At 47.5% G+C, this 25,881-nt stretch overlaps 1 protein-coding gene across 2 annotated transcripts; it reads right to left on the reverse strand.

Annotated features, from left to right (window-relative positions):
- Positions 1-274: 274 nt before the first annotated feature.
- On the reverse strand, positions 275-25,881 carry LOC118088786 (chemokine-like protein TAFA-5). Of its 2 annotated transcripts, XM_035122856.3 has the most exons (5): positions 24,084-25,814; positions 18,362-18,408; positions 13,573-13,725; positions 11,124-11,251; positions 275-563 (listed from the first exon to the last, which is right to left on the reverse strand). In XM_035122856.3, exons 1-5 carry the CDS (start codon positions 24,167-24,169, stop codon positions 555-557), a joined length of 423 nt encoding a protein of 140 aa, XP_034978747.1. In that variant the 5' UTR covers positions 24,170-25,814; the 3' UTR covers positions 275-554. The 2 variants fall into 2 exon arrangements, with proteins under 2 accessions (XP_034978747.1, XP_034978748.1); XM_035122857.3 differs by lacking the exon at positions 18,362-18,408 and having other exon boundaries at positions 24,084-25,881.

A 25,881-nucleotide genomic window follows, 5' to 3' on the forward strand; every position in this document is an offset into this window, starting at 1 on the left:
GGATTTGGGGGAGGGAGGGGGAGAGAACGAACAAGTGAAAGGAAGAGGCACAGGGGAAAAGAGAACATTTTCTTCACAGCAACTGGAGAACATCCCAGACACTTAGCAACTGCCTCAGTCTGTCACAGCCATATGTCTGAAGGAGGCAGCCATTCCCCAAATCCAAGAGGCCTGTAGAAATCTTCAGTACAGCACCAAGTGGCACAAATCCTCTGTCGTCATGGGGGGGGGGAATCTAGGGGAAACTGCATTTCATATTTAGAAAACCACAAAATAAGCCAGAAACAGTTATATTTGCTATGGGGAAGAAAGGGAAAGAAAAAAGTGGAGGAAATCTCACAGGTACAACCCCAATATACTCTGTTGGTAGCCTTTGTGTTCCATGTTCAGGCACAAGAGGAAATACAGTTGGCATGGGCCCCAATTCATGGGGATGAACCCATGTTGAAGAAGCTGGTCGCCCCTTTTCCCCCAAGATGATTTGACCGCTGAACTGCAGCATCAGTGTGCAGGAAGTAGAGAAGCTGCTCTCATGGGCAGGTGCACCATGGCTGTCAGGAGACCTAGAGAAGAAGAAGCCATAAAGGGATTGGGTATATTTTATTGTAAAATCTCTTGGAGTCATAGTTTGCCTCAGGCAACAGCCTTTCACACAAAACCTTGTACATGTGTACTTAAGATAGCCATAGCTGCCAAGTCTCCCGTTTTCCCCGGGAAACCCCCATTTTTAAAGCCGTTTCCCACTGTTATCCCGAATGGCGATATATCCCGTAATTCCCCCGGATTTCTTTCGGTGCCGCTCTGCCCATGTCTGGGCACCGGAAGTTGCTTCTACGCATGTCTGGACACGTGTAGAAGCGACTTCCAGTGCCGCTCTGCCCATGTCTGGGCACCGGAAATCAGGCAGCGCCGGCACTGGAAGTTGCTTCTATGCATGTCTGGACATGCGTAGAAGCGACTTCCGGTGCCAGCACTGCTGATCCCGTATTTTTCTAACCGGGACTTGGCAGCTATGAAGATAGCTTGTACCTGTGTCCGGTGTAACATGTGAACAAGCCTAGAAGATATCAGTTGCAGCATTACTTTGTACAAGTCAGTCAGCATAGATAATGCTCTCGATCAACCTGTTGTCTTTTCTCTCTGCATTCCCAGTTTTTCAGATCGTTCTACCTCAGTCAGACAGCTCCATGGGCCAACTGGGAACTCCTAGGAGCTCAAGGGGAACATTGACACCCTCCACTGAACAAAAGCCAAACCAAGTGTTTCACAAAACAATATCAGAGTAGTGTATGTGCCTTTGAATGCAAATATTCAGCAGTACAACTCTTCAAATGTAAATTCCACATGCCATAGATCCTATGGCATGATGTTCCATATCAAAGGTTTAATTTTGATGTACCATTTGATTAACAATGCACCTCAAACTTGACATTACATCAATGACAAAATTGGCTGTGTGCTGTGGTACAGGTGGCACAATGCCCTCTCTCCTGCCCTCATCTCTCTCTCTTTTTTTTCTCTCTCTTTTTTTTAAAGGCCAAACTTGCTTGCCAACTGCATCATTAGCATAGCATAGCATGGGGGTAGGGCACCTCAGGCCCAAGGGCCAAATGCAGTCTACTATGGCCCTTGGACCTCTCTTCAGGCCCCACTCCTTCACTGATCCTGCTTCACACACCCAGACTGTTTTTGCCTGGCTGGACTGCTGTGGCCTTGAATTCTGCTGAGGCCTTTTGCTTGTCTGAATGGAAGATACCAAGGGCTGTGTGAGTGTATGTGTAAAAACTAGCCTCCTGTTCATTTGTTGTGCACATCGCTGACATGTGGTCCTTGGAAGGCTGCCTGGAAGAGAACACAGCTCTCCGTTTGAAACAGGTTCCTCACCCCTGATGTAACATGTAGCTAGGTCCCATTCTTGTTCTATGGGGCCAGCTCCTTCCTCCTGTTCACTACAAACAGCCCAACGCCAGTAGGCTCTTTGGATGTTCAGCTTTACGAGCCCAGACGTGTGACACAAGTGACATTCAAACATGACCGTGGAACACATGAATGGGTGTACTGAAAAGTGATAGAGGTTTGATGGACACTTTGTGAGCCTCGGCTCAAGAGCACAGATGAAACCCGCTAAGGAATTCCTATCTTTCCCAGCCCCTTGTGAGTTCTGGACGTTCAGCTGTGTACAAAGATGCAGTGGAAGGTGGCCCACTCACCGACCTGCGCCTAATCAGCTTGCCATTATCCTGTTAAGTCCCACCGACATGTGCAGCACTCGCAGGTGGCAGATCGTAACAGCTTTAAGCACATTCGCTCCAGATTTTCCTCCTTAATCTCACCCTCGGCTTTTTCCTTTGGGCTGGAGAACGGTATGCAAGAGTTTGGGAGCTTTGGAAAAGGAGGAGGGAGCAAGAGTTCTCCCCAGAGGACTAGATTAGTATGAATTCTTCCACAGGAAAGAAAGAAAAGTAGGAGTCACTTATTCAATTTTTTTGCAGAGTTCAGTAGAAACCCGATTAATTTTTTGGCATGAGAAACCTCAATTCCCCATTATGGGGATGGTTCCAGGATGAAAAAGAAACGCTGCCCTCATTCTCTGTTCTGTGAGCTTTCCAAAGTGCTTCCTCGTAAAATGTTAGTTTCTATAGAAGGAAAGTGAATGCAAGTTACAGAGTGGAGGCTGTGCATGGCTCCCAATAAGGAAGGTTCAGGAGGTGCCCTGTCCCTGCTTACAAACTTTCTTGCAAAAGGCCACAACCAGGTGGATTACAGTTTCAAGTAAGAACATAAAAATAACCCGGTGACTCAGGCCCGTGGTCCCTCTACTCAAGCATCCTGTTCTCATAGTGGCTACTCAAATGTCTGTGGGAAGCCTGTAAAATGGACATGGCAACAGTCTCCCCTCCTGTAGTTCCCATCAGCTTATGGTAGTATTCAGAAGCATTGCTGCTTCAAACTGTGGAGGCCCAGCACAGCCATCATGGATAGTAACCTTTGACAGCCCCCTCCTCCATGAATTTGTCCAGCCCTCTTTTAAAGCCATATAGGTTGGCAGTCATCATTGCCTCCTGCAGGGGAGAGTTCCATAGTTTATCTGCCACAAATCTTCCACCATGCAGGTCCGAGTGTTATGAGGGAGGAAACTTTCCTCTACCCAGCTACTCAACACCATGCATAATTTTACGAGCGTCATTCATGTTGCCTCTTACTTGACTTTTCTCTAAGCTAAAAAGTCCCAAAATGCTGCAACCTTTCTTCATAGGAGAGATCCCCTTGATCATCGGGGCTGCCCTTTTCTGAACCTTTTCCAATGAGGCGCTTTCCTCCTTTTTCTTTTTGCGGGTTTCTGTGAACCCCCTGATTTGAACACAAATGATTCAGCGGCAAAAATGTGCAAACCCCACATTGTCAACCAGCTTGCATGAATATTTAATAATGCAAAATAAGAGCTGGGGCGATCGGGACAGGGTTTGCCAAATCTGCGATTGTGTTTGATAAATATGGATGAGTCTCTCCGCTCCTCACACACCCCTCCTCCATCATCCCCTGTCCCGAAAGCCCAAGGTGGATTTATCTCCCCTTAACAGCCGGAGAATTACATGCGGGGTCTCAATGCATGGATGAGACAGTGGCATTTGGAGGAAAGGTTTAGATTTGTTAGGCACTAGGGAACTTCTGGGGAGAGACTGAGCCTGCACAAAAGAGGCAGGCTCCACTTGAACAGCAATGGAACGAGACTGCTGGTGTTTTCAGATCCAAAAGGTTGCGGAGCATCTTCTAGAAAGAGATCTGAAAGGAAGCTGCCAGGAGCTGGGGGACCTTCTGTTTCAGGATGTTACTTGTCCCTTGAGGGTAATGGTGTCAGTGTTTCAGGTCATGGAAGTAAGGGAGAGGATAGATCTTGGCAAAGGGCATACAGGAAGAAATGACAGCCAGTTAATGAGACCAAAGAGTTGTGGGTGAAAATTGCACATGAGAATGATGTATGGAGAGGGGCCTAATGTTCTGTTTATGAAACAATGCTAGCTGGAGGCTTCCAGGGCAAGATGGGGGAAGTGGAGGGCTTGGTGCTAAATGGGAACATAAAGAGGGTGGGTGTTTCAGAAACCTAGTGGGACAAAGGAAAATCAGATGTCCCAGGATGCAGAAAAAAATGAGGAGGGGGATATTGGGAGTGATGTTTCTCTATGCGTTAAAGAGGGCACTTTAACACTAAACTAGAAAACGTAAGGGGAATCAACTCTTCCACTGAATCACTGTGTGTGGAAACTTTAGGGTCTATAAAATAATTTGGTGCTGGGGAGTAAACATACAACTCTGAGCAAACTCTGGGAGAGATCTTGATGGAGAAAGAAATCAGAAGAGGGAGCCAAAGGAGGAAAAGGTTGGAATATTGGGTGGTTTTAACTTTCCATACGTGGAATGGGTGCAAATGCACATGCAAGTCATCACATTTGTAAATATAAGGGTAATGCAACAGAAAGAGCTCTGGTGTCAGAAAGGGAGATCAGGTGTCAGATTCTCTCTTCCTACCAATGTGGAAACATCCAGGATACTGGCCCTATTGACGTACCAGCTTCAACATCAGTTGAAGGGTCTGGGAGAGAGGACCGGCAAAAGGTATGTTCCGAAAGATCCATATTCTTCTCAGCCTCACCTGCAAAACCACCCCCCATATTTCTAATGGGAGGGAAGTTGTTTTAAAAAGCCAGGCAAAAGGATGGAACACAAGAGTGCTTTTCCAATCTCCCTTCTTTCCTGCTGCTGAGAACCTGGCAGGGTCATATCCACACCATGCATTTAAAACATACTTATATCACTTTAAGAGTTGTGGCTTCTCCCAGAGATTTCTGGAAACTGTAGCTTATTAAGGTCTCCTGGGGCCCTTCACGAAGAGTCGGACACGACTAAACGACTAAACAACAACAACAACAACAACGGGGCCCTTCAGCACCCTTAACAAGCTACAGTTCCCAGGATTCTTTGGGGGAAGCCATGACTCTTAAAGTGGATTGCAGTTGTGTACCTTGGAAGTCGAACGGAATCCGTTTTGGAAGTCCGTTCATCTACCAAAATGTTCAGAATCCAAATCACGGAAGCTCCTGCAGCCAATCGGGAGCCCTGTCGGACATTCGGCCTCCAAAAATATTCCGCAAAGCAAAACAGTCACTTCCAGGTTTTTGGCGTCTGGGAGCAAAAATGTTTCAGAACTAAGCTGTTAAAAAAACAAGGTATGACAGTACTTTAAATGGATGGTGCAGATGCCATGTGACCTAAGGCTGTCAAAACTGTCTTTGGCTCCCTCCTCAAACCTGAGGAGCCTTAGTCAGAGAATGGACTCCAGGGGGTGACACTGGACATATCAGACTGACTGGGAAGATTGACCACAGCTGTCCAGGAAATCCAAAAGTTATATTTAATTTTAAAAGAGGAAACTTTTTTAAGGAGATTAAACAGGAGGAGCTTGAATTAGAGAGTCAAGAGGGTCAAATCCCTTCAGGGAGTTATTTAAAACCACAACAATAGAAGCTCAGTTAGAATGTACACCACAGAACATGAGAGTGACTAATAAGTCCGAGAGAATGCCAGCAGAATTAATGAGCAGAGTCAAGGAAGCTTTAAAAGACAAGAAGGCTTCTTTTAAAAAATGGGTCTTGCCCAATGAGAATAAAAGAAACTCTTTGGAAAAAAAAACAAATTTAAGATGACAATAAGGCAAGCAAGCAAAAAAAAAAAAAAACAACCCAAAAGTATTAGAGCACCATATTGTTAAAAACAATATGTCAATGATTAAAACTTCTTTAAATGCAACAGAAGCGTGAAACTAGCCAGGAGGCAGTCAGACCGTTAAGAGGACAAAGATGTGAAAGGAATTACTGGAGGAGGATGAAACTGAATGCATTCTTTGTGTTGATCTTCATGGGAAGATGTTAGACAGACATCTAGACACACTTTTTCTGGGCAGGAAAGAGGAGGCGACAAGATATTAAGTCCTTCCGCTGATTCATATTTTTTTATAAAAACAAAATCAACGACACAGTATTGACAGCATCCACCAGAGAGTTCTGAAATAACTCAAATGTGAAATAATTGTTCTTATTTATATAATACCATCTATGCACATGCCACTTCACTAAGAACAGGTTTTGAAAAGCCCCTGCTTCCAACGGGCTTAAAATCTAGAAAGGGACAAATGGGGACAGCAGAGGAAAGGGGTAAAGAAAGTGTTACATTGGAAAGCAGGCATGTAGGCAAGGGTAAATAGAGGGAGAATATTTGATTATTTTAATTGCATATACTTAGGCTGTAGAAAGACCATGTAGTTTGTTATAGGTACTGGTGACTGTAGCTCTGTGGTAAACCACATTTCCTCTCTCTGTCCCTGTCTCTTTATATATATATTTGCTGGGGGAAGTGTATCAAAAGGCAATGAAAATGATTAACAGGTTGGAGCGCATTTCCTACAAAGAAATGGCAATGTGTTTTGGTGTTTTGTTTTGTTTTTAGGATGAAGAAAGGCAATCAGGTGTAAGAGGTAAAAAGGTAAAGGACCCCTGGACGGTTAAGGCCAGTTGATTTTGACTATGGGGTGCAACACTCATCTCCACTCTCAGGCTGTGGGAGCTGGTGTCTGGGGAGAGCAGAGACTCATAAAACTATGTGTGAGGCAGGAAAAAGTGGAGAGGGTTTCTTATTTATTGAACGTAACAGAAGAACTCCAGGTTACCCAATTGAATTGATTGGTGGCTAATTCAGACAAAAAGAATGCACTTCTTCATACAACACTTAATATAGAATGGCTCCCGTTACATGTGGTGATGGGAAGCTGATGGCTTTAGTGCAGTCCCAATCCTGATGTGGCTTTCCTGCCATGTCTGCAGACTTGCTCAGCTTGTCAGCCAGGGTGGAAGGTTGGGGTGCAGCAGGTAAATCACTGCCCGAGGCTGGAGCTAGCAAAATCATTGCGCCCATATCAACCCCAATGCTGTTACATGATGGCAGCAGGGCCAGCTTAGGACCCAACTGATCAGCCTTGCCCCACCCCTCCCCCAAAGCTTGCTTTCTTATCTCCATAATGTTCAGACACATGCACCCACATGGCAATATCATCGTGCTATATATTTCTCCACCCCCCCCCATGTGTGGCAGCATGGAACGGGGAAATGCACAATACGCTTGCATCGTAATATGGGTGTGAGAACTTGAGGTGGGGCTGCCATTTTCCGTGGATCAAGTATGATGCCTAACTTCTGCCCTAAGCGTTGCACTGGGGGGAGGAAGAATTTCAGCAGATGTGAAGGAGGCCAGCGGGGGAATCTGCATCTGGTGCAATTTCTTCAGCGCCATTATTTACAGGTGCAGGAGCCCTCTTAGCAGCCCAACTGATCCCCAGAGCAAAACGTACAAGGGAGGCAAACAGGCTTGGCCTGGCAATGCCCACCTCCGCTCTTCTGTGGGGAGCATCGCTCACCTCCCTCTAAACCTCGAAGCCTCTGGCATTAATAAAATATCCCAGTGCGCTTCTGAAGCAACCTCCAGCTCCCCATTCATTGTTATTCACTTACTGAGCTGACTGCAGCACAGGCTGCTGGGCCTCGCACATCCAAGTAGCCTGCCAGCTGCTCCTGGATCCGTGTGATCATCTGGGAGGGTGCTGCTAAAGGAGCAGTTCAGCTCCGATGCCTTATGAATAAGAAATCAACTGGCACACACCCCTCTTCTTCCTGGGTGCACTCTTGACCCTACGTCCCTTCCCACGACAGGTGGTGGACCACAGCCAAGCAGCTCGAGAGGCTGGGAGAGCATGAAATAGGCCAGCTGTGGCTGCAAAGGCCCCAAACGTAGGAAAGTGGGACTGGAGGCATCACAAGTATCTTGGCAGGCCAAAGCTAATCCTCAGCTCTAGAATGGTAGGGGGTGGGACAGGTTTTCAAATGAAACTTCAAGTTTCCCCGCTACCCAACATCAGCAAAAAAGCACTGCTATGCTGTTCTGAAGTGCCTGTTCCCCAAAACTACTAGAAAAGGGTGAACAACCCAAATTACAATCCCCATGCTCTCCTGTAGTTAACAGGGTGGCTTCAGGTGTTCCAGGAAAACTGTTTTTATGCTTTAAGCCACCTTTGTGAATGTGGTTGTATGAAGAAGTGGTTCTCCAGCATCACCACATCTCCGCTTCCCCAGATTTCTGAAGAGCAGCAACCCTGGGCTTGACCATGTCATTGTTCCCCATCAGCACTGAATCCCCACAGGGGGAGAATGGAACCACTTCCTGTGTCATTTCCGATATAGAAGTGACATGCTCTGAATTGCAACGAACTGAAATAAGAAACAGAAGGTGGTCTGTGCTAACATTTGTGCAACTCATTTAAGATAGCCACCCCTGAATTCTTCTTGGTGCCTGCTGAAGACATTCTTATTTAGACAAATCTACCCAGATGTTTGCAGGGACGCGGGTGGCGCTGTGGGTTAAACCACAGAGCCTAGGGCTTGCTGATCAGAAGGTCAGCGGTTCAAATCCCCGCGACGGGGTGAGCTCCCGTTGCTCGGACCCTGTTCCTGCCAACCTAGCAGTTCGAAAGCATGTCATAGTGCAAGTAGATAAATAGGTACAGCGAGAAAGTAAATGGCATTTCCATGTGCTGCTCTGGTTCGCCAGAAGCGGCTTTGTCATGCTGGCCACATGACCTGGAAGCTATACGCTGGCTCCCTCAGCCAATAACGCGAGATGACCGCCGCAACCCCAGAGTCAGTCATGATTGGACCTAAGGGTCAGGGGTCCCTTTAACTTTACCCAGATGTTTGGAAAGTTTGTGTGAGTTTTTAATTTGAGTATATTCTAATTTGGGCTTAACTGCCTGCTTTAAATTATGGTTGTAAGTTTTTTAGGTTTTTTATTGTTTTATCTTTTCTGTAAACCGCTTTGAGGTTTTTTTTCTACAATCAAGTGGTATATAAATTTTACAAAATAAACAAGCAAACAAACCTGCCATTCCTGATCTACAGAGGTTGCCAAATTTCATGGGTGACCTTGGGCTAGTCCCTCTCATTAGGTTTTACCTTTGCAAGGTTGTTGTGAAGATAAAATGTGGGAGGGGAGCAACACATGGATGCCACCCTATGCTTCTTGAAAGAATGGCAACACAAAATCCTAACACTTACCCCTGATGGGACCTGCAATAGGATGTTGCTGTGAAGAATAATCATTTTCCACGTTTCAGTCATGGCCTCCTCCTCATACTCCCTTCTTTTCCCTCTCTCATCCCACATGATTTTCCATTGTCTGTCCCTCCCTCCACCCCCTTGCTAATGGTCAGTCATTCTTCCACGACCTTAGCACGCTTAGTCTTCATTAGGCTTTTAGGGTGGGGGAATGCCCTTCGGACTTAAGGCCCCCCTCCCATGTTTTTTGTACACCTGCAAACTCTGCTATTCCCCTGAACCTCCTTATTCTTTCCCTCCTGCGTAAGACTGGTCCCACTGCAGCTACCGTACATACAGAACAGCACTCGCAGTCTGAACATGGGCAATAGGAGGAACAGCCACCATAAAACACAGACAGGTGGAAGGAGGGATGCAGCAGTTGCACTCACAGCCCACTCCTCCTTTCATCTTCTTCCCCCACCTGTTAGAGCAGCAGGCGGAGAAGGAGATGAATGAGAGAGACCAGGAAAGCAACAGCGTGGGAGGTGCCTTAAAGCACTCTAAAGCATGGGCGCGGTCTTCAGGCTGAAGCCTGGCAAACTGAACAGAGGGAGAGTGACTGGAGTTTCCCTTAGGAATAAAGAAAAAACTGCTTTAATGCACATTCATTTCTGCCGAAGCCGCACCTCAACACACCCAGCACAAAGCCAAGGCAGTAATCCGGGACTCTTAACTATTCTGCTGTCAACTTGCACGGAGGAAAAAAATGGAGCTCCTTTGTTTTGCAGGCCTTATTACTTCCTCTCTGCACCGCCGAGAGCTTTGTTTAAGATCCACCCAAATCCATCTCTACCTGTCTAGGCAGCAGTCATTTTAACAGGCCCTCGGAAAGCACGATCCCTCCTGAGCCCGCGGTGAACTCAACAAAACAAATTGCTTGATGTGGGTCCCTGCAAGTGAGTTATCTTAATAGCTGGCAAAGCCCTCGTGCGTGGCCCATGTACCAACTCTATTAGCAAGGCTGATTCCCCACAGGCAGAAGGGCCAGGCCCTCCACTCACAGGATAAACGGGAAGAAATAACGGCACCACATATTCTGGAAAAGCTTAGCGTCGCTTCAGGCATCCTTTGCTTCCCAGCATTTTCCCCCCTTGCTCCATTGTGATGACCCCCCACCCTGCAAAAGAGCCCTCTGGATATGGTGTTCTGAAAGCTAAGATTCTCAAAAATCCAGATGGTAGGCTACATCCCATTTCTGAACTAGTTCAAAGAAGGCAGGTGGGAATAAATGCACCCTAGCCTCGCCTCTGACATCCCGTCCCTGCCAGCCACACCCATAGATTCTTCATCTATTTGCCAGGATGTGCTTAGAAACCCTCCTTGTGGCTGGGATCCCTGGCTGGGCATGGTTCTGGATCACAGAGACCTTCTGAGCATCTTCAGCCAAACGCATATGTAATCTTCCTTCAGACAATGTGGGGAGGAAAGGAGATGTTGGGGGCAGGCCAGTCCAATATCCCGCCCACTATTTATTCCCTACCAGGGACGCTGGTGAAATTTGCTCTGAGCTGGCCAAGCCTCTAACTGGCCTGTAGTCTTGCTTGAAGGATTTCCCCATACCTTGGTACCAAGAATCAGATTACATCCCTATTCTCCATGCAATGTTAGAATGACCGAAAAGGGCTATACTACAGGATTTGGATACAAGGAACAGGAACAGACCTTGCCTTGTGGTATTTCTGCACAGCTGGTATCTACAGAATTGCTCTAGGCAGAACACGAGTGCTGCAGCCAATACAGATCTGCCATGGCCCAAAAAGAAGTTCCTTGGTTCACAAGCTGCTTCTCTCTCTTCACAAGATGCCATCTAGCAAAAATCCTGCCCCTGCTTTTGGCAACTTCTTCCTGCCATCCCTCACTTCCCACGGCTCAGTCCCCAAAGGAGGAAGTTGTTTTGCTCAGTGATTCCCAGGGCAGTTTGCTTACCGTGACTGTTTTTATTCGCCCCAGTTGCCGAGTGCAACTCCAGCCTGAACGGTTTATTAACAAAGTGCACTGCTCCCCGTCATCGCAAGGCTCCATTCCGCACCACTGTTTGTTGACAATGATCTGGGCTGCCGAACGTAGCCAGGGAGGTAAGGAGGAAGGAAAGTATGGAGAGAGAGAGAGAGAGAGAGAGAGAGAGAGAGAGAGAGAGAGAGAGAGAGAGAGAGAGAGAGAGAGAGAGGACAAAAATTAAGCACAGGTTTAAAACGTGAGATTTGGGCTTTTTCATATGTCAATTTCATAGTGCAATTCTTTACTTATTTTTATATTTATATCCCACTTTTTCTCCAAGGAGATCAAAGTGGTGTTCCCTCTCTGTTTTTATCCTCACCACATTGCTGTTCGGCTGAGAGATTATGACTGGCCCAAGGCCACCTTGTGAGCTTCATGGCTGAGTGGGGATTCAAGTGCTGCTCTCCCATGTTGCAGTCCAGCACTCTAACCATTGTGCTACACTGCACCACGATAAAGGTGCAGTTAACCAACTGCCCTCCCAAATGAGTCTGTTTTCTCCCCACCAGTGAGACCACCCCCTCCATTTCATGGGAATGGGATTCCACAAAGCAGTTTAGCATGCCTGCACATACTAACTGCTTCCTTAAATAGAGTGAGGCTTACTTCTATATAAGCACGCATAACGTGGCAATGTTAAGACATATTTTGTTCATCATCGAGAAAGGCCCTTGGGGAACAGAGTGGAAATGAAAGCAAAGGAAGAAGGAAGGGGAAAAGGGAGAGTGGATCAAATCTATGAAGCTTTATGATGTGGTCATAACACCCCCTAACGTGAGAAAACAGGCCACCTGTGAGCTCAGAATAGCCTCATATTCGCCACATGTACCAAGCACCCACCCACAGGCAGGGGACACCTTCCCACACACACATAGCAACACTAGGTAGCATGTCACTCCTGCACAATCTCAACACATTACAACACAAGGTAACACAGGCCCACACGCCAAAGCCTTGGGGAAACTTCTTGTAAGACCTTAAGGTCCAAGAGAGAATCCAGTGCATTTTTGTTTTTGTTTTTACACAGTAGCTCCCAAAATATGATCAAGTAGCTTCCTAGAATGGGAAAGTAATGATTTTGTGGGGTCAAACCATTTCCATGCAGCTCAGGAGCAGCTTATCCTCAGTCTCAGAATCCAAAACGCACGGCTATTTCCCTGAGGTTTCCAGGCATAGTCTGCAATTTAAAGCTCTGTGTCCAAGCACCCCGCCCTCTTTTTTTTTTTTTTTGCTCCAGAGCTTTCCCCATGGAAACCCACTCTTTAAAGCTGAATCGGAGCAAACTTCAATCCAAGTTGATGCTTGCTCAGCACAGAGCATTAAAGTGCAGACTTCAGCCTGGAAAGAGCAGGGCAAAAGGTAAGTGTGGATAAACTCTGCTCCCCTCTCTCTTACTCTCTTCTTCAGAACTTTTGTTGTCCAGTGTTTTAAGTCCCAATAAAGCCTCCACACAGATATTGAGTTGCCCTTCTCCCAGAGATTGCCTCTGTCTCGTTAGATGCTCACAGCAGAGAAGAAGAAGCAGTCCAATCTGATATCCCACCCGCTATAGCACACAGCCCATGAGGTTACCTAGTGATGGGTGGAAAAGAAGGGAAGAGTGAACAAGCAGAGCGGCAGAATGAGAAGCAGAGAAACTGCACGCTCTTCTTGAGTTGCAGAGCTTTTAAAGAGATGGGCTTCCTCTTCAGGCGGACATCTAGAAATGCTAAGAACCGATAACTGCTCTACAACAACATGCTTATCAGAAGAGACGCTTATGTATCTCCTCAAAGTGAGAGGGGGCTCTTGAAGCAGGCAGATGGAGCAGCACTGCACATCAGTCCAAACCAGTCCAAGGGTGAGGAGCCTTTTCCAGCCTGAGACCCACTTTCCCTTCTGGGCAACTTTCCTGAGGCAGCACGAAAGGCAAAAGGCATTATCAAGGACACATTCCAGCCAGGCAAAAACACTCAAGGGTGTTGCAAAGCAAAGTCAGTAGGAGACATGGCTAGTGGGGGGTTGTGGCCTAGGATGAGTCCCTGAGGCCAGACAGAGAGGCTTGGGGGCCACATTTGTCCCGCAGGCTCGAGGTTTCGCACCAAAACTGAATGTAATAACTTTATTCTTTTTATAACTCTATTGGATCTTAGTTTTGACTAGAAAAACCTCAGTTTCAGCACCCCTGGCAGTGACCTATAGATTTAGAGTGGGGAAAATACAGCAGTCCCTGCTAGCATTGGAGAGTTCACAGAGACTGTGATGTATATCAGTAGGCGAGCACCAAGAAGCCTCAACATTTCTCTCCACGTTTAAAGATGTTCTTATTCCTTGTTGGACCTGATCCACAGATATTTGGAACAATCAACTGAGGGAGAAGGAGACCTTGCTCTCTTACCATCCACACATGCAGGTTTTGCTTTCGTTGTTCCTGCCACTTGACCCCTCCGACAAGCACACCGTGCTGTTTGCCTGGCGATCATCCTCTTGGGATGGCTCATATCTCTGTCCAATGCTGTGATTTCACACGTCCCCACCTCCAGCTCCTTTCCTGCAGTGAGAGATTGGGAAATGAGACAGACTGAATCCCAGCAGAACAGGAGAAGCATGCAGCCTGTTCGCCAGAGCAGGACATGAGGAGCCAGGCCTATGGGGTTAAAGAGGCAGCCTAAAATCACTCTGCGCCAATCACACACATTACATTTAGAATGCAACCACTCTCCGTGAAACACTTTCGTGCACTTGTGCACAACAATCCAGGGGGTGAAATTCAGATGAGAAGCTGAACCCAGACATTCAACAGAAGGTTTTATCTCCTTTACAAATGCTGTTAGGGGGCTTGGGATCTCAAAGCAGGGATTACCGCCAGCCATGCATCCGAGTGTTTTACCTGGAGAGCCACCTCTAGCCAGCACGGGGCTTCCCAAAGCCCTTTTGTTCTTCTCTCCACTTTTCAGCTCGGGGAATGCCACGCAGGGGCTGGGCAGCAGCAAAACACCCTCACATTCACCTTTTCCCATTTAAATGGGTTGGCCTCACACAGACTCGCTGCTTGTGTAGCAAGCATGCAAGAGATTGCTCCTATGGATTCCACTTTGTCTTTGCCACCTATTTACCTGGGCAGCCCGGCAGGCTGGCCTTCCTACCTGCCTGCCTGGCCACCCTGATAACAGCATGTTCCAAACATTTCCTCCAATCTCTATATACTCTTCTTGTTGCTTGTTGCACTATCAGCTGTTATCCAGAGCAGGGAAACAGAATGCAGATCTACAAATACTGGGCCTGGTGGCCATAAACCCCTTATTGTTACTTCTTGTGTTACCGTCTGTCCGAATTCCTTTTACTTTCTCCCTGGGCCTTGAGTATAATATACTCAAGATACATATCTCCGCATATCTGTATTTATAGTCTGCCCCTTTTAATAAGTTCAAAAGCCCCTCTGCTTCCCTATTAGATGGGCAACACCACTTTCTCATTTCCTCACATCTTCTTCAGTGGCGGAAGTGCATGCGATCATCAGGATTTATACCGGCACAAGGAGCAGCCTTTTCATATTTATTTGGACTGTAATATATACATTCAATCTCCAGCTCCCTGTTCTCTCTCTCTCCTAGAGAGAGTTATTTGTTATCTGAATAAGTAGATGTGAGCGGCTGAGACGTTTCTATTAGAACTGCATTCACTGGATATGATTTACCTTGCTGCATGCTCTGTTATACCTTTTCCTGCTTATGATGACTTGGGGACTGATTCTGCCTGGTTTGCTTAGTGCTACTGACATCAGCAGGGAACAGACTCATAGTAACTTTGCTTTAAACAACTCCTTATCATCAGCATATCCAAGTGCCACAAGTTACCCACATTGGGATGTTCCAGTGACCCAATGTGGCTGAGGGAGCCGTTTCACACAGCGGTTGTGTTTCTCGCAGCCCAACTGAATGTAAAATGTGATGGACAAAACACAGGCCCCTGACTGCAGAGTGGGTATGTGCCAGGTATAGCAGCCAGTCATGGACTCACAGTAGACATCCCAAAGTCTTAAGGAGTCTGCACCTGCCCATCATGTCTTACAAGTTTGCTTGTAAGCAACTTTTCAAACAGATGATAGGTAGTCCCCTTGAAAGAGATGGGAAAACCTGTCAATCTCAGGGTGTGTTTTTTCAGTTTCCAGTTTTTCCACATTCAGTTCCTCATATTCCTGCATCATTTTCTGAATAATCTTTTAAAAACAAGTCCTCGTGAGAATGCAGCAGCATTTCAGTGCAAATTTCTAATGTAAGTAGGCAAATTTGCCTTGCAATGCACACAATTTTTCCTGACATTATAATTTTTGTATGCTATTTTCACATATGCATGCATTTTTATCCGCACTTTATTCTAATGCATACTCTTTTTCTTTTTTGTACACCTTACCTGGCTAGAGAACAGCCTGGCATAAATTGAAGAAGTGCGGATTTTGAAGGATGGTCGAGTTTCAGTTTGCGTACTGTTCGTAGAATTGTGATTGAGGTAGGTTTGCCAGCAGGAGCACTGGGTTGGCTACACCACTTCATCCAGACAGCCCTGGTCTTACTCTGCCTCCCAGCCATGCTGCTGCCAGGAGGCTACTGTTGCAGCTCTGCCCCCACTTGGAAAGCTGCTTCAGCTACCAGCAATGTGTCCTGCAATATCTATGCAGGCATTGCAAGGAATGCTGCCCCTTTTAAGACTGTTGCTTGAAGCAACAAGTAGGCATGCCTACAGGAAAGTACATTTACTTGTGATTAGGCACCCCAGCCTGCTATCTACTATCTTTCAAGCAGTGCAGGGGTGGGGGCAAGCCTAAGGGCCAACTGCCTTCTGGACAGCCTTCAAGAGGGCCAGTTGTGGGCAGGGTCACAGGCAAAAGTAGACGCATCAATAAATGCTAGTTTTACCTTTGTACCGTGGACCTGTTTCTATCCATCATCCGTCCAGGTAAGCAAGGTATGAGCTCTGCCTGGCAGAAACACTCACGGAGTGTGTATGGTAGGGCTGGTAAGGGTTGTGGCTGAAGAGGGCATGTGGCCTGGGAAGAACCTCAGGGGTCAGGAAGCTAAGTCTGGAGAGCTGCATGTGGGCCTGATGTTCTTCATCCATGAAGTAGTGCATTTGTCCCTGGCATATATTATAATCAAGAAAAGGGAGGGGGGAGGAGGGAGGAAAGAGGGACAATAAGAAAGGAGGGACAAATCAAAATGGAAATAAAACGGGGGGAAATATGGAAAATATTGATTGAAAGAAAGAGGGGGAAACACTTCAACTTCTTTAACTGCCTGAGCAAAGAGGTGATTAAAGCACATTAAGGGATAGCTGCCATGTTCTGTGATCTCAGAAATATGCCCTAAAGTGTAGAAAGGCAATTATCATCTATGTCAGTGATTGCAAAAGTAGAAACAGACGGTACAATTTATTCCAAGCTAATTCTTTCTGGAATAAAAATGGTTGCTTTTTAACACCCGGCTTCCTAGTTTTCTGAGTACGCTAATTGCTGAACGCTCTTTTCTCCCAATTTGCTTAATATCAATGGAATGCTTTGTCACGTCAGAGTCTCAGCACCATCGCTCTACTAATGCGCTTCATTTTTTACATCCTTCTTTATCTTCAGATGAATTGATTTGGCATCGTGGGGATGGAAGGGATCTGAAAATGATCTATAGCAACCCTTTGTCCTAAAGGAGACTTAATGCACCAACCCTAAGCCACATCACACGTGAGCCCACCAAGAGAGTAACAGATCATCTAAACCAGCGGTGGGCAACAGTAGCAACAGGTGGCACTGCTGCCTACCTGGCTGGGGTGGTGGTGAGGTTAAGGCAACAGGGTTGCATCATCAGGACTGCTGGATTGGCTCCCATCAATGCAACCATGCAGACCCAACCTTACCTATGCTCCAGGAAAGTAGGCTTCAAGTGATGGGCTCTACTAGATTATTTGCCATTTTAAGGCAGATCAAGGTTTTCTGGCTTCCAGTTGTTTAATAATAGAAGGAACAAAAAGACTCCCCCTATTAGGCTGTTAGGTGTCCCTGATCTGTAGTATTTCAGATGCAGACTTCTACACATGGATCGTCCCATTGGATAGCTCATGGGGAGGCAATAGGTCACTGGCTCCCCTGCCTGAGCCACCCTTTTGTAGCTGGCTCCGCCTTCCTGGTATTTTCCACCGGGCTCTGATTGGTGGACAGCTTTCGGGGTCTACAGTAGTAAGAAAGAAATCAGATCAGATGTTTTGCAGAGTTTCAATACTAGTTTAGTACTGATCTGATAAAGAGGTTAAGAGTTTCCGAGGCCCTGGTTCAGATCTCATATTGGTCACAAAGCAAGCCTTGATCCTTTATAGAGGTGAAGGGAATAATATCTCTTCACTTCATGGTTTTCCTACTCTATGCTAGCTCTGGGGGAAGGGGAAGCTGCATTTCTCCATCTCTGGATATGTATTTTCCCCCCCTATTTGTAAGCATAGCCAACAGTTAGCACTTGTGTATACAGTATCTCTCTATATCTGCAGAGTATGGCATTAAACTGGACTCACAAATCCTCATGCAACTCATCTAAAGCAAGCATGAAATATTTATTATCTCCCTTGGGTAAAAGGGCAAGCCAAAAATAGCAAATTTTAGCTTTGGGTCTACACTTGACTCAGATATTTTATTGACATCTCTCCACCCACCACCTATTTGGCTGATCAAAGAGAAGCTCGAACAACATATGAAGTATGGTTTGCTCAAAGCAAAAAGGCATTAAGCAGGAGCTTTAATTCACACATTGCCGCACCATGGTGAAACGACATTAAATCCCTGTGTAGTTTGTCATGTGTGACACTTCTACTGGAACTCTCTGCTTTTTGCTTCTTCTAAATTTCACATCTGTGGAATTCCCTCCCATTAGAAATCAGGCAGGCACCATCCCTGCTTAAGTTTCAAAAGCTGGGTTAAAATGGTTTTATTTCAGGATACCTTTGCACTATGAATATTGTTCTAGTGTTTCCCTCTTCTGATGTTTTAATACACATTTTACATGTTACACATTGTATGTGAGCTGCTTTGAGACATCTACTGAAATGTGGGGGATAAATTCCTGAAATAAACTAACAAACTTTGGTCTCGACTGAAACTGGAGCAGAGTTAAGCATTTACACAGCATATATTTCACTTTACGAGAGCAAACCTCTTTTGCAATGGAGGCATTCCAGGTCTTGTGCAATTTCAAAAGTCCTGAAAAACACAACCATGGCACATATTGAACAAGACCGTTTTAGATGGAAATGAGCAGTAATTGTCACTCTTCCTGATTTTGTTTCCCAAGCCGTCAATTCTTTGTCACAGTATATTAAGTTTGGCCTAAAACAGGAGTGGGACACTTCCTGTCCATATGCCTAATGAGGCCTAGAAGGGGTCCTAATTTGGCCCATGAAGCCATTTCCCCCAAACAGTGCCCACTTGCCTGTCATCTTATGTGACATCAGGTGTAAGGAAGGTAAAGGCATGGCTGGCTACCATTACAATCATACCTCTGCTCCCGAATGCCTTGGGAGTCGAACATTTCAGCTCCCAAACGATCAAAAAACGGAACTGAACGTTCCAGTTTTCGAATGTTCTTTCGGAAGCTGAAAATCCGATGGGGCTTCCACAGCTTCCGATTGGCTGCAGGAGCTTCCTGCAGCCAATCAGAAGCTGCGTTTTGGAAGTCGAACATTTTGGAAGTCGAACGGACTTCCGGAACGGATTCTGTTTGACTTCCAATGTACGACTACTTTGAAGTCTGTTTGCAAAGGTTTGTATTGAAACCGCTAACAGACTTCACAGTGGTATCTCTCAGCACCCGTCAGCCGATGGGTGCTGAAAGACAGTTCCTCTGACGTCCATCAACGACAAGGCCCTTTCAACTTGACACCTGGTGACTGAAAGATGGGTGGCCCTGCCCACCAGTCATAGAAGGGTCATGGGGTGGGGCAAGGAAGGATCTAGCCCACCAGCCAAATCCAGTTCCCCGCTCATGACCTAGCAGGTAAGGCCCAATCTGCACTATACATTTAAAGCAGTATCATTCCACTTTAAACAGCCATGGCTTCGCCCAAAGCATCCTGGGAATTGCAGTTTGTTAAGGGTAGGACGCGGGTGGTGCTGTGGTCTAAACCACAGAGCCTAGGGCTTGCCGATCAGAAGGTCGGCTGTTCGAATCCCCGCGAAGGGGTGAGCTCCCGTTGTTTGGTCCCTGCTCCTGCCTGCCTAGCAGTTCAAAAGCACGTCAAAGTGCAAGTAGATAAATAGGTACCACTCTGGCGGGAAGGTAAACAGCGTTTCCATGTGCTGCTCTGGTTCACCAGAAGCGGCTTAGTCATGCTGGCCACATGACCCGGAAGCTGTACGCCGGCTCCCTCGGCCAGTAAAGTGAGATGAGGGCCACAACCCCAGAGTCGTCCGTGACTGGACCTAATGGTCAGGGTACCTTTACCTTTAAGGGTGCTGAGAGTTGTTAGGAATCCCCTAATTCTCTTCACAGACCTATAATTTCCCAGAACTCCCTGGGAAAAGGGACTGCTGGCGAAACCACTCTGGGAATGGTAACTCTGTGAGAGGAATGGGGTCTCTCAGCACACTTAAAAAACAATAATTTCCAGGATATTTTGTGGGAAGCCATCCCTGTTTAAAGTGCTATGATACTGTTTTAGATGGGGTGTAATCCAGTCCACAATCTTCAGCTTGCCGCTGAGTCTAAATGCAGACTTCACAACTACAACATTGAGCCAGTTGGGTTCTGTATTGCTTTTACTCTTCCGCCCTTTTTGCTTAGCATCCAACCAACAAAGAGTTCTGAAGAACTCAAAACACTTGCTCTGTTTTGTGACGTTTTCCTCGGTCCGCCTAAAGCTATTGCCCCACTGTGGATTTCAGAATCTTTCTTATGGATCAATGCTGCTTCCATTTGTTTAATTTTTTGCTGGATTTCAGGCAAAAATCACATAGCTAGTTTTGGATTCATGAGATTCTTCTTAGAATTTTCGCTGTACAGCACATCTAAAAGCAAGTCTGTTTTTTTGGGGGGGGTGATATGTACACACACACACACACACATCCCAGCACTCGGGTTTCCTTGCCGTGGAGGCATAGCAATGAACTGCAAGCAATCCCCATCTTAGCTGCTTTACAAACTGTCCAGGCAAAGAAGCTGTGCAGCAACTGGCCTTATGACCTACAACACACCTAGGGCTCTGGCAAGGCACTGAACTCATACAGTAGCTCCTGCTTGACTGGCTGAGGCTGCATCATCTGAATTATTGCATAAGTGTTTAGTTTCAGTTGCTAATTGTGACATTATTTATGGATCCACATGGATCTGCAAAGTGCCCCTCGCATCCTGGTTTGCAGGAGGCCTGTCTTGGGAGCTCTCAGTGGAACGTTTACGCTGACAGTGCTCTTTATGTTTCTGGGTGAGCAAACATCAGCACAGGATTTCTCCTGCAGCTTCTGGGCTCGCAGAGCTGTTTGTTACACAGCGTAAACTGGGGGAAAGGAAGTTGGGGGAAACCAAGGGCAACAAATCAGTTACTTAACAGGGCTCAGTGGCTCTTGCACACACAGGAGAGGGGGGGGGAACCCAGGAAACGATGGTTAGCAGCTACCCATGCAAATTGCCAACTGCTTCTAGTCGTCTACTCCTTGTGTAATTCCTATTCATCACTCAGTGGTGCTTTATGTGGAGTGTTTCAGACACAAACATGGCTAGGATTTTCTGTTGTAAGTCAAAATGAAAATAGAAAATAGACAGAAAGACATTGGGTTCCTCTTCTGATAGATGTCCGCAAACCTGGAAAGCTGAAGCCATCATCTGAAAATGGGACCCTGAGTGAACCAAAACTGAACCACAGAATTATTAATAGTGAACATGGGTGGGTCTTTTCCTCATTGTGAGGGGGGGGGGCAGCCAAGTGAACAAAGCACTTGACTTCCTCTCCCAAAGTTGTGGGCTTGCGCTTTTTAAAGAGTTTTAGAAACCAACTGTCTCCAGGGCACTCTTCTGTAAACAAATACCTAATCAAGTGGGCTGGGAAGTCAAAGAGGTGATATATCATTCTCTTGAGTGCAGAAAATCATAGCAACTAGTTTCTCATTAACAACCCAACCACACACAGGCCTAGGTGGCTCTTGCCTTTGGAAAACAATCTCTTTCAGGACCAAAACTGCAAATTTAATGGACTCTGGGACTTTCAAGTAGACCTCACTCATCACAGACCTCCTTCCTTTTCCCACTGGTAGCTTTTGCTTAAAGTAGGGGTTAGCACCACACTGGCTACCTGTGACTGAAGAGTTTTAGGACCAGGAAAAAATAAGCTCTGCTTAAAGATAAGAATGGCAAGTTTGTGGGTCACTGTGTTAAGGCTGCAGAAAGAGACCCAGTTGTGGCAAAGTAATGTGTTCAGCATCACAAGTGAAAGCTAGTGACAGGGTTAGAACCTGATCTTAAGGGAAGCCAGACCTATTTGCTGGTCTAGTATTGTCTACTGCAATTGGCACTGGCTCCCTATGGGCTCAAGCAGAAGCTTTTCCCATCACCTGATCAAGCTCCATGATGCATCTCAGCAACCAAATATCAATGAAAGTGGGTTGATATATTAAGATAGCATGTCCTGAAGGTCACATATCCCTACGCCTCAGTGTTTACCTACACAAAGAAGCTCCTTTCTCTGTTCACTTCCTTCTCTCTCCAGAAGCATCGCAATTAAGTGCATGTTGAGCATGTTATAGTACTTAATCGTGAAAGTGAAATGGAATCCTAGAAATAAGCCAATGTCTAAATCAAATGTCTAGATCAAAACCAACAATGCAAAAAACCCCTCTTCCTCAGACTGAGGTGCTTTCTCTCTCATGCATGCCTTGCTACTTGAGCTACTCAGCCTAAATGTTAAAACTTTCTCCAACTGGACTGCAAGTATCAGATTAAATCAATCTTCAAACTCCATGCAGCAAACATGGTCATGTCACTTGTCACCCACAGCAGAACTGCTCAAAGCAGCTAGCAGTCAACAGACCTGAGCCCTTCCAGTAAAGGTTTGCCACGCAAAATTATTCAGCCCACTAGAAAGCGTCAGTGGGAGATCACCCAGTGATTACCCAGTGTGCTAAGAGCAACACAGCAGGCACGAACTGCCCCCCATTAAACAGGGTGGGCACAGAAAATGAGTTTGATGCAGAGAGAATGTGAAGTCACAGGGAGGAATTCGGTGTAGCCCTAGGCAGATGGCTCCATTAGTGAAAACATTTCTGCTTGCTTCGTGGAATGATCTGCCTTCTCCTTCCCCGGTTCTGGGGGTTCTCCTGCCTCCAACCATTTTGGGGAGGGTCACAGGAGACATCCACGAGGAGGAGTGGAAAGTCGCATTGTGCTAGAGGAAGCTTCTGCCAGGGAGGGCAACTGAGTTGAATCCAGCCCATTGTGCATGCCCATGCGCAGATCTTCAGAAACGAGTCCACTGAATTGAGTGGGACTTACTCCCAGATTTGTGCATCTAGAGCTGGGATGGGAAACCTGGGGCCTTCCAAAAGTTGTTGCATGGCCAAATGTCAGGGATAACGAGAGTTGATATTCCAACAACTAGAGGGCCACAGGTCCCCCATCCCTGATATAAAAGGTTGCAGCCTCAGATAAGGATTTAAACAGCTTTCCCCAAGTCCTCCAGATCTCTCCTTTCATGAAGGTTTCCCTTTTGGGTGTGATTGTCAAGTGCAAATGTTTCTCTCCTGGCTAGAACCACCATTCTTCTGCCCTGATATTTGGCTCTTTGAGTTCTGAATCCTTCTTAGATATTTATTTTATTATTTCATAAAATTTATAAACTGCTCAATTGTAAAAACAAATAAACAAACAAAACACCTCAAAGCAGTTTACAAATGAGAAATTTGCTACTTAAATCTCCCTTCCAGGAGGATTGTTATTGCACATGTAGCTTGACTGAGCTTACAAATTTTGGCTTGAAGGCCCTCATTATTCAATGGGCCTTCTTCCCACACAACTTTGCACAGAAGTAAAGCCTTAAAATTCACTGTTTACTCTTTTATTCAATGCTGCTGCCTCCTGTATGGAAAAACTCTAGGAAATGTGTAGATTGTGTATTATGCCTTTTAAATTTAAATTCTTCAAATGACCTCAGGAAACCAGGGAAGGAAGACCTGGGATTGGTTGGAAGTGAGGTCACCTCACTAGTTCCTCAATTTTGCCTTTGCTGCCTTTTATAAAATGACCAAATGTGTTCTTGGAGTCTTGATCCCTGATTTTAATTTGAAAGGACTCTCATCTGTGAAAAGGTAACCCAGGCCGTGTCCCTTGGATGACCTGGGTGCCACTATGTCACAGTATTTTAGCTAGCTTCCAATTGCTTGCTTTTGTTTTCTATGCCCATACTTGGGTTGGGTTTTTTTTGGGGGGGGGAGTGGAATATGTATTGTGCTTAAAGCAATTCTGACATTTTGCCAGGGTGGGTGGGTGGGGTGGCCTACATCTTCCCTGCTTCAAAATACCAACCGGCCCGAAGCTTACCAGGTGCTTTTATAAAATCCGAGGAGTCTTGGGTGCCTGAAAGGCCTTTCTGTCCAAAGCCCTATGTGCCTTTCTGGTTCTGCTTGCTCTTTTCAACCTAAATAAAGGAGGGGTGATCATGGTCAAGTGGGCAGGCATTTAGATGTGTTTTAACATGTTCTCCTCCTCGCCAGCAACCCCAGGATAACCCTCAGGACCTTAGAGGCGACAGTGATCCCTATTTAGATCATCCCAGCCCCATCACAGGGTTCGAATTTGTGCATCGCCTTGAAGGCGGAGTAATGGAAGTGCCTTCTCTCTGCAAAGGCCATAAGGTAAAGTGGCAAAGTGGTGTATGAAACTGGCACGAACGTACCTTCCTTGGGTGGATGAGAATACAGGAGCCAGAAGAAGAGGAGGCAACAAAGTGTAGCACTTATCCCTGTAGACAGCTCTCTCCATCCGGCCAGCATCCTTATAGAGGTTTCCCCAGATGGGCCAGCAGATGGGCCAAAGAGGGTGGCGCCCCCTCTCTGCCCCCTAAATCCAGACTTTCACACAATCCAACTACCAGGGGGGTGTTTTCCTGGCACAGAGGGGCTCCAGCTGCGCCTGGAGCACAGCTGCATTCCCTTCACAGCAGAGCCAAGCGGCAGGCAGTAGCAGCATCAGGCTTCTGAAGGGGGGAAGGCAGCTTCAAACTGCTACTTTATAGAGGCCCCGTCGAGCTTCTTTTAGGATCCGGTGCTTCTCATCCCGAAGTCCAGAGGCACCATAAGTCTTATTTCTTACAGGATCCCGAGGGGCGGGCGCGATGGAGAGAAATGTCTTCTTTTTCACATGCTATCTCCCAAACTCCAACCTCCCCGCTCGTCCTAGGAAAGAGGGCGCTCCCAAACCCGACGGGCACCAAATGAGTCGCTTGAAAAGTATCCCCGGGGTCGCAGCCGGAGGGAGCCGCCCCTTTCCCGGGTGCTGCCACAAGTCCCGACCGCCCTGCAGTTCGGTGGTTCCGGACTTCCTCTCCGGGCCTTTCAGCTCCTCGGCGATTCAGCAGGCGCTGCGCCTGTTCCTGCGAGCACTTGGGCGCCGTTGGTCAGGCGAAACCCTCGCGGCGGCGCGCTCTCCTCCTTGCAGAAGAGCCCACCCGGGAGCAGATCGGCTCCTCGCCTGCGCCGCCGCTCGCTCCGTCGGCCTCCCCAGCACGCGAGGAGAACGATTCATCCTGGGATGCGAGGAAAAGCTCGGGGTGGGGGTGGGGGCACGATGCGGCGGGAGTGAGCGCGCGTGGCGGGGGTCCTCAGCCAGAAGCTTCCGCACCCTTTTGGGGAGGGGGGAGATACGTGCGATTCCTCCGGGTGTGGACGCGCGTCGCGGCTCTCACTCCAAGCGTGCCGGCGAAGGCGCGGGGCCGCCGCGGCTACCTGTGGCAGCAGGGCGCCTTCCCAGGACCCGGCCGTCGGCTCGCGGCATGATCTGTCGGGGGGTGTTTGCGCGCGCGCGCGTGCGGAGGAGGGGTGACGAGTCGATCCGAGGGGATCCGATGTGTGTGTTCCAAATGTACATACACAGAAAGATACCCGAGCAAGATCCGGAGCTGGGGCTCGCAATAACCTCCCCCCTTCTCTTTTTCCACGACGCAACACGGCCTCGCCACACACACTCCGCGCGCGGGGTGGGGTGGGGGGACACTTCCTGGCTCTCCGCAGCAAGAGCGGACGGCACGTTCCCTGTGGCGGAGGAGCCCCGGCGCCAAGCCGAGTCCGAGCGACGGCTGAGGCGGGAGCCTCGCCTCCTTCACTTTTGCTCAGGCCGGAGCGGCGGCGCGGGAAGAAGCGCCTCCGGACTCCCCCGGGGAGGCACCGCGGGGGGCGTCTCTCCCCTCCCGCGCCGCGCTGCCGCCTCCTCCGCCTCCTGCAGGGTGCCGGCGATCCCCGCGAGAATCAGCCCCCCCCCTTTGCACTGCTGCTGCAGCGGCAGCTTCTCGCCAGCCGGGGGTGGGCAGTGCCTGCGTCTTCCTCCTCCTCGTGCAGAGAAAAAGATCCGGGGAAAGTTTTTCTCTCGGCGATCGGCTCTCCTGTACTGCCTGGCGCCCCGAAACGGCAGCAACGGCAGCAGCGCCTGCCTATCCCTTTGGCCGCGGGCCGCCCTCCCACACAGAGACCACCTGCTCT

This window comes from Zootoca vivipara, chromosome 7 (assembly GCF_965207765.1).
Source record: "Zootoca vivipara chromosome 7, rZooViv2.hap1.1, whole genome shotgun sequence".
NCBI classification, from domain to species: Eukaryota; Metazoa; Chordata; class Lepidosauria; order Squamata; family Lacertidae; genus Zootoca; species Zootoca vivipara.

What these genes read in the sequence shown, in the direction of transcription:
- LOC118088786 (XM_035122856.3), bottom strand. Translation starts at nt 24,169, where the DNA reads ATGGAGAGAGCTGTCTACAGGGATAAGTGCTACACTTTGTTGCCTCCT. An exon ending in ATGCCTCCATTGCAAAAGAG is followed by an intron (nt 13,726 to 18,361) that starts GTTTGCTCTCGT and finishes CTCTCACTGCAG; the next exon opens with GAAAGGAGCTGGAGGTGGGG. An exon ending in AAAACCTGCATGTGTGGATG is followed by an intron (nt 11,252 to 13,572) that starts GTAAGAGAGCAA and finishes TACGTTCGGCAG; the next exon opens with CCCAGATCATTGTCAACAAA.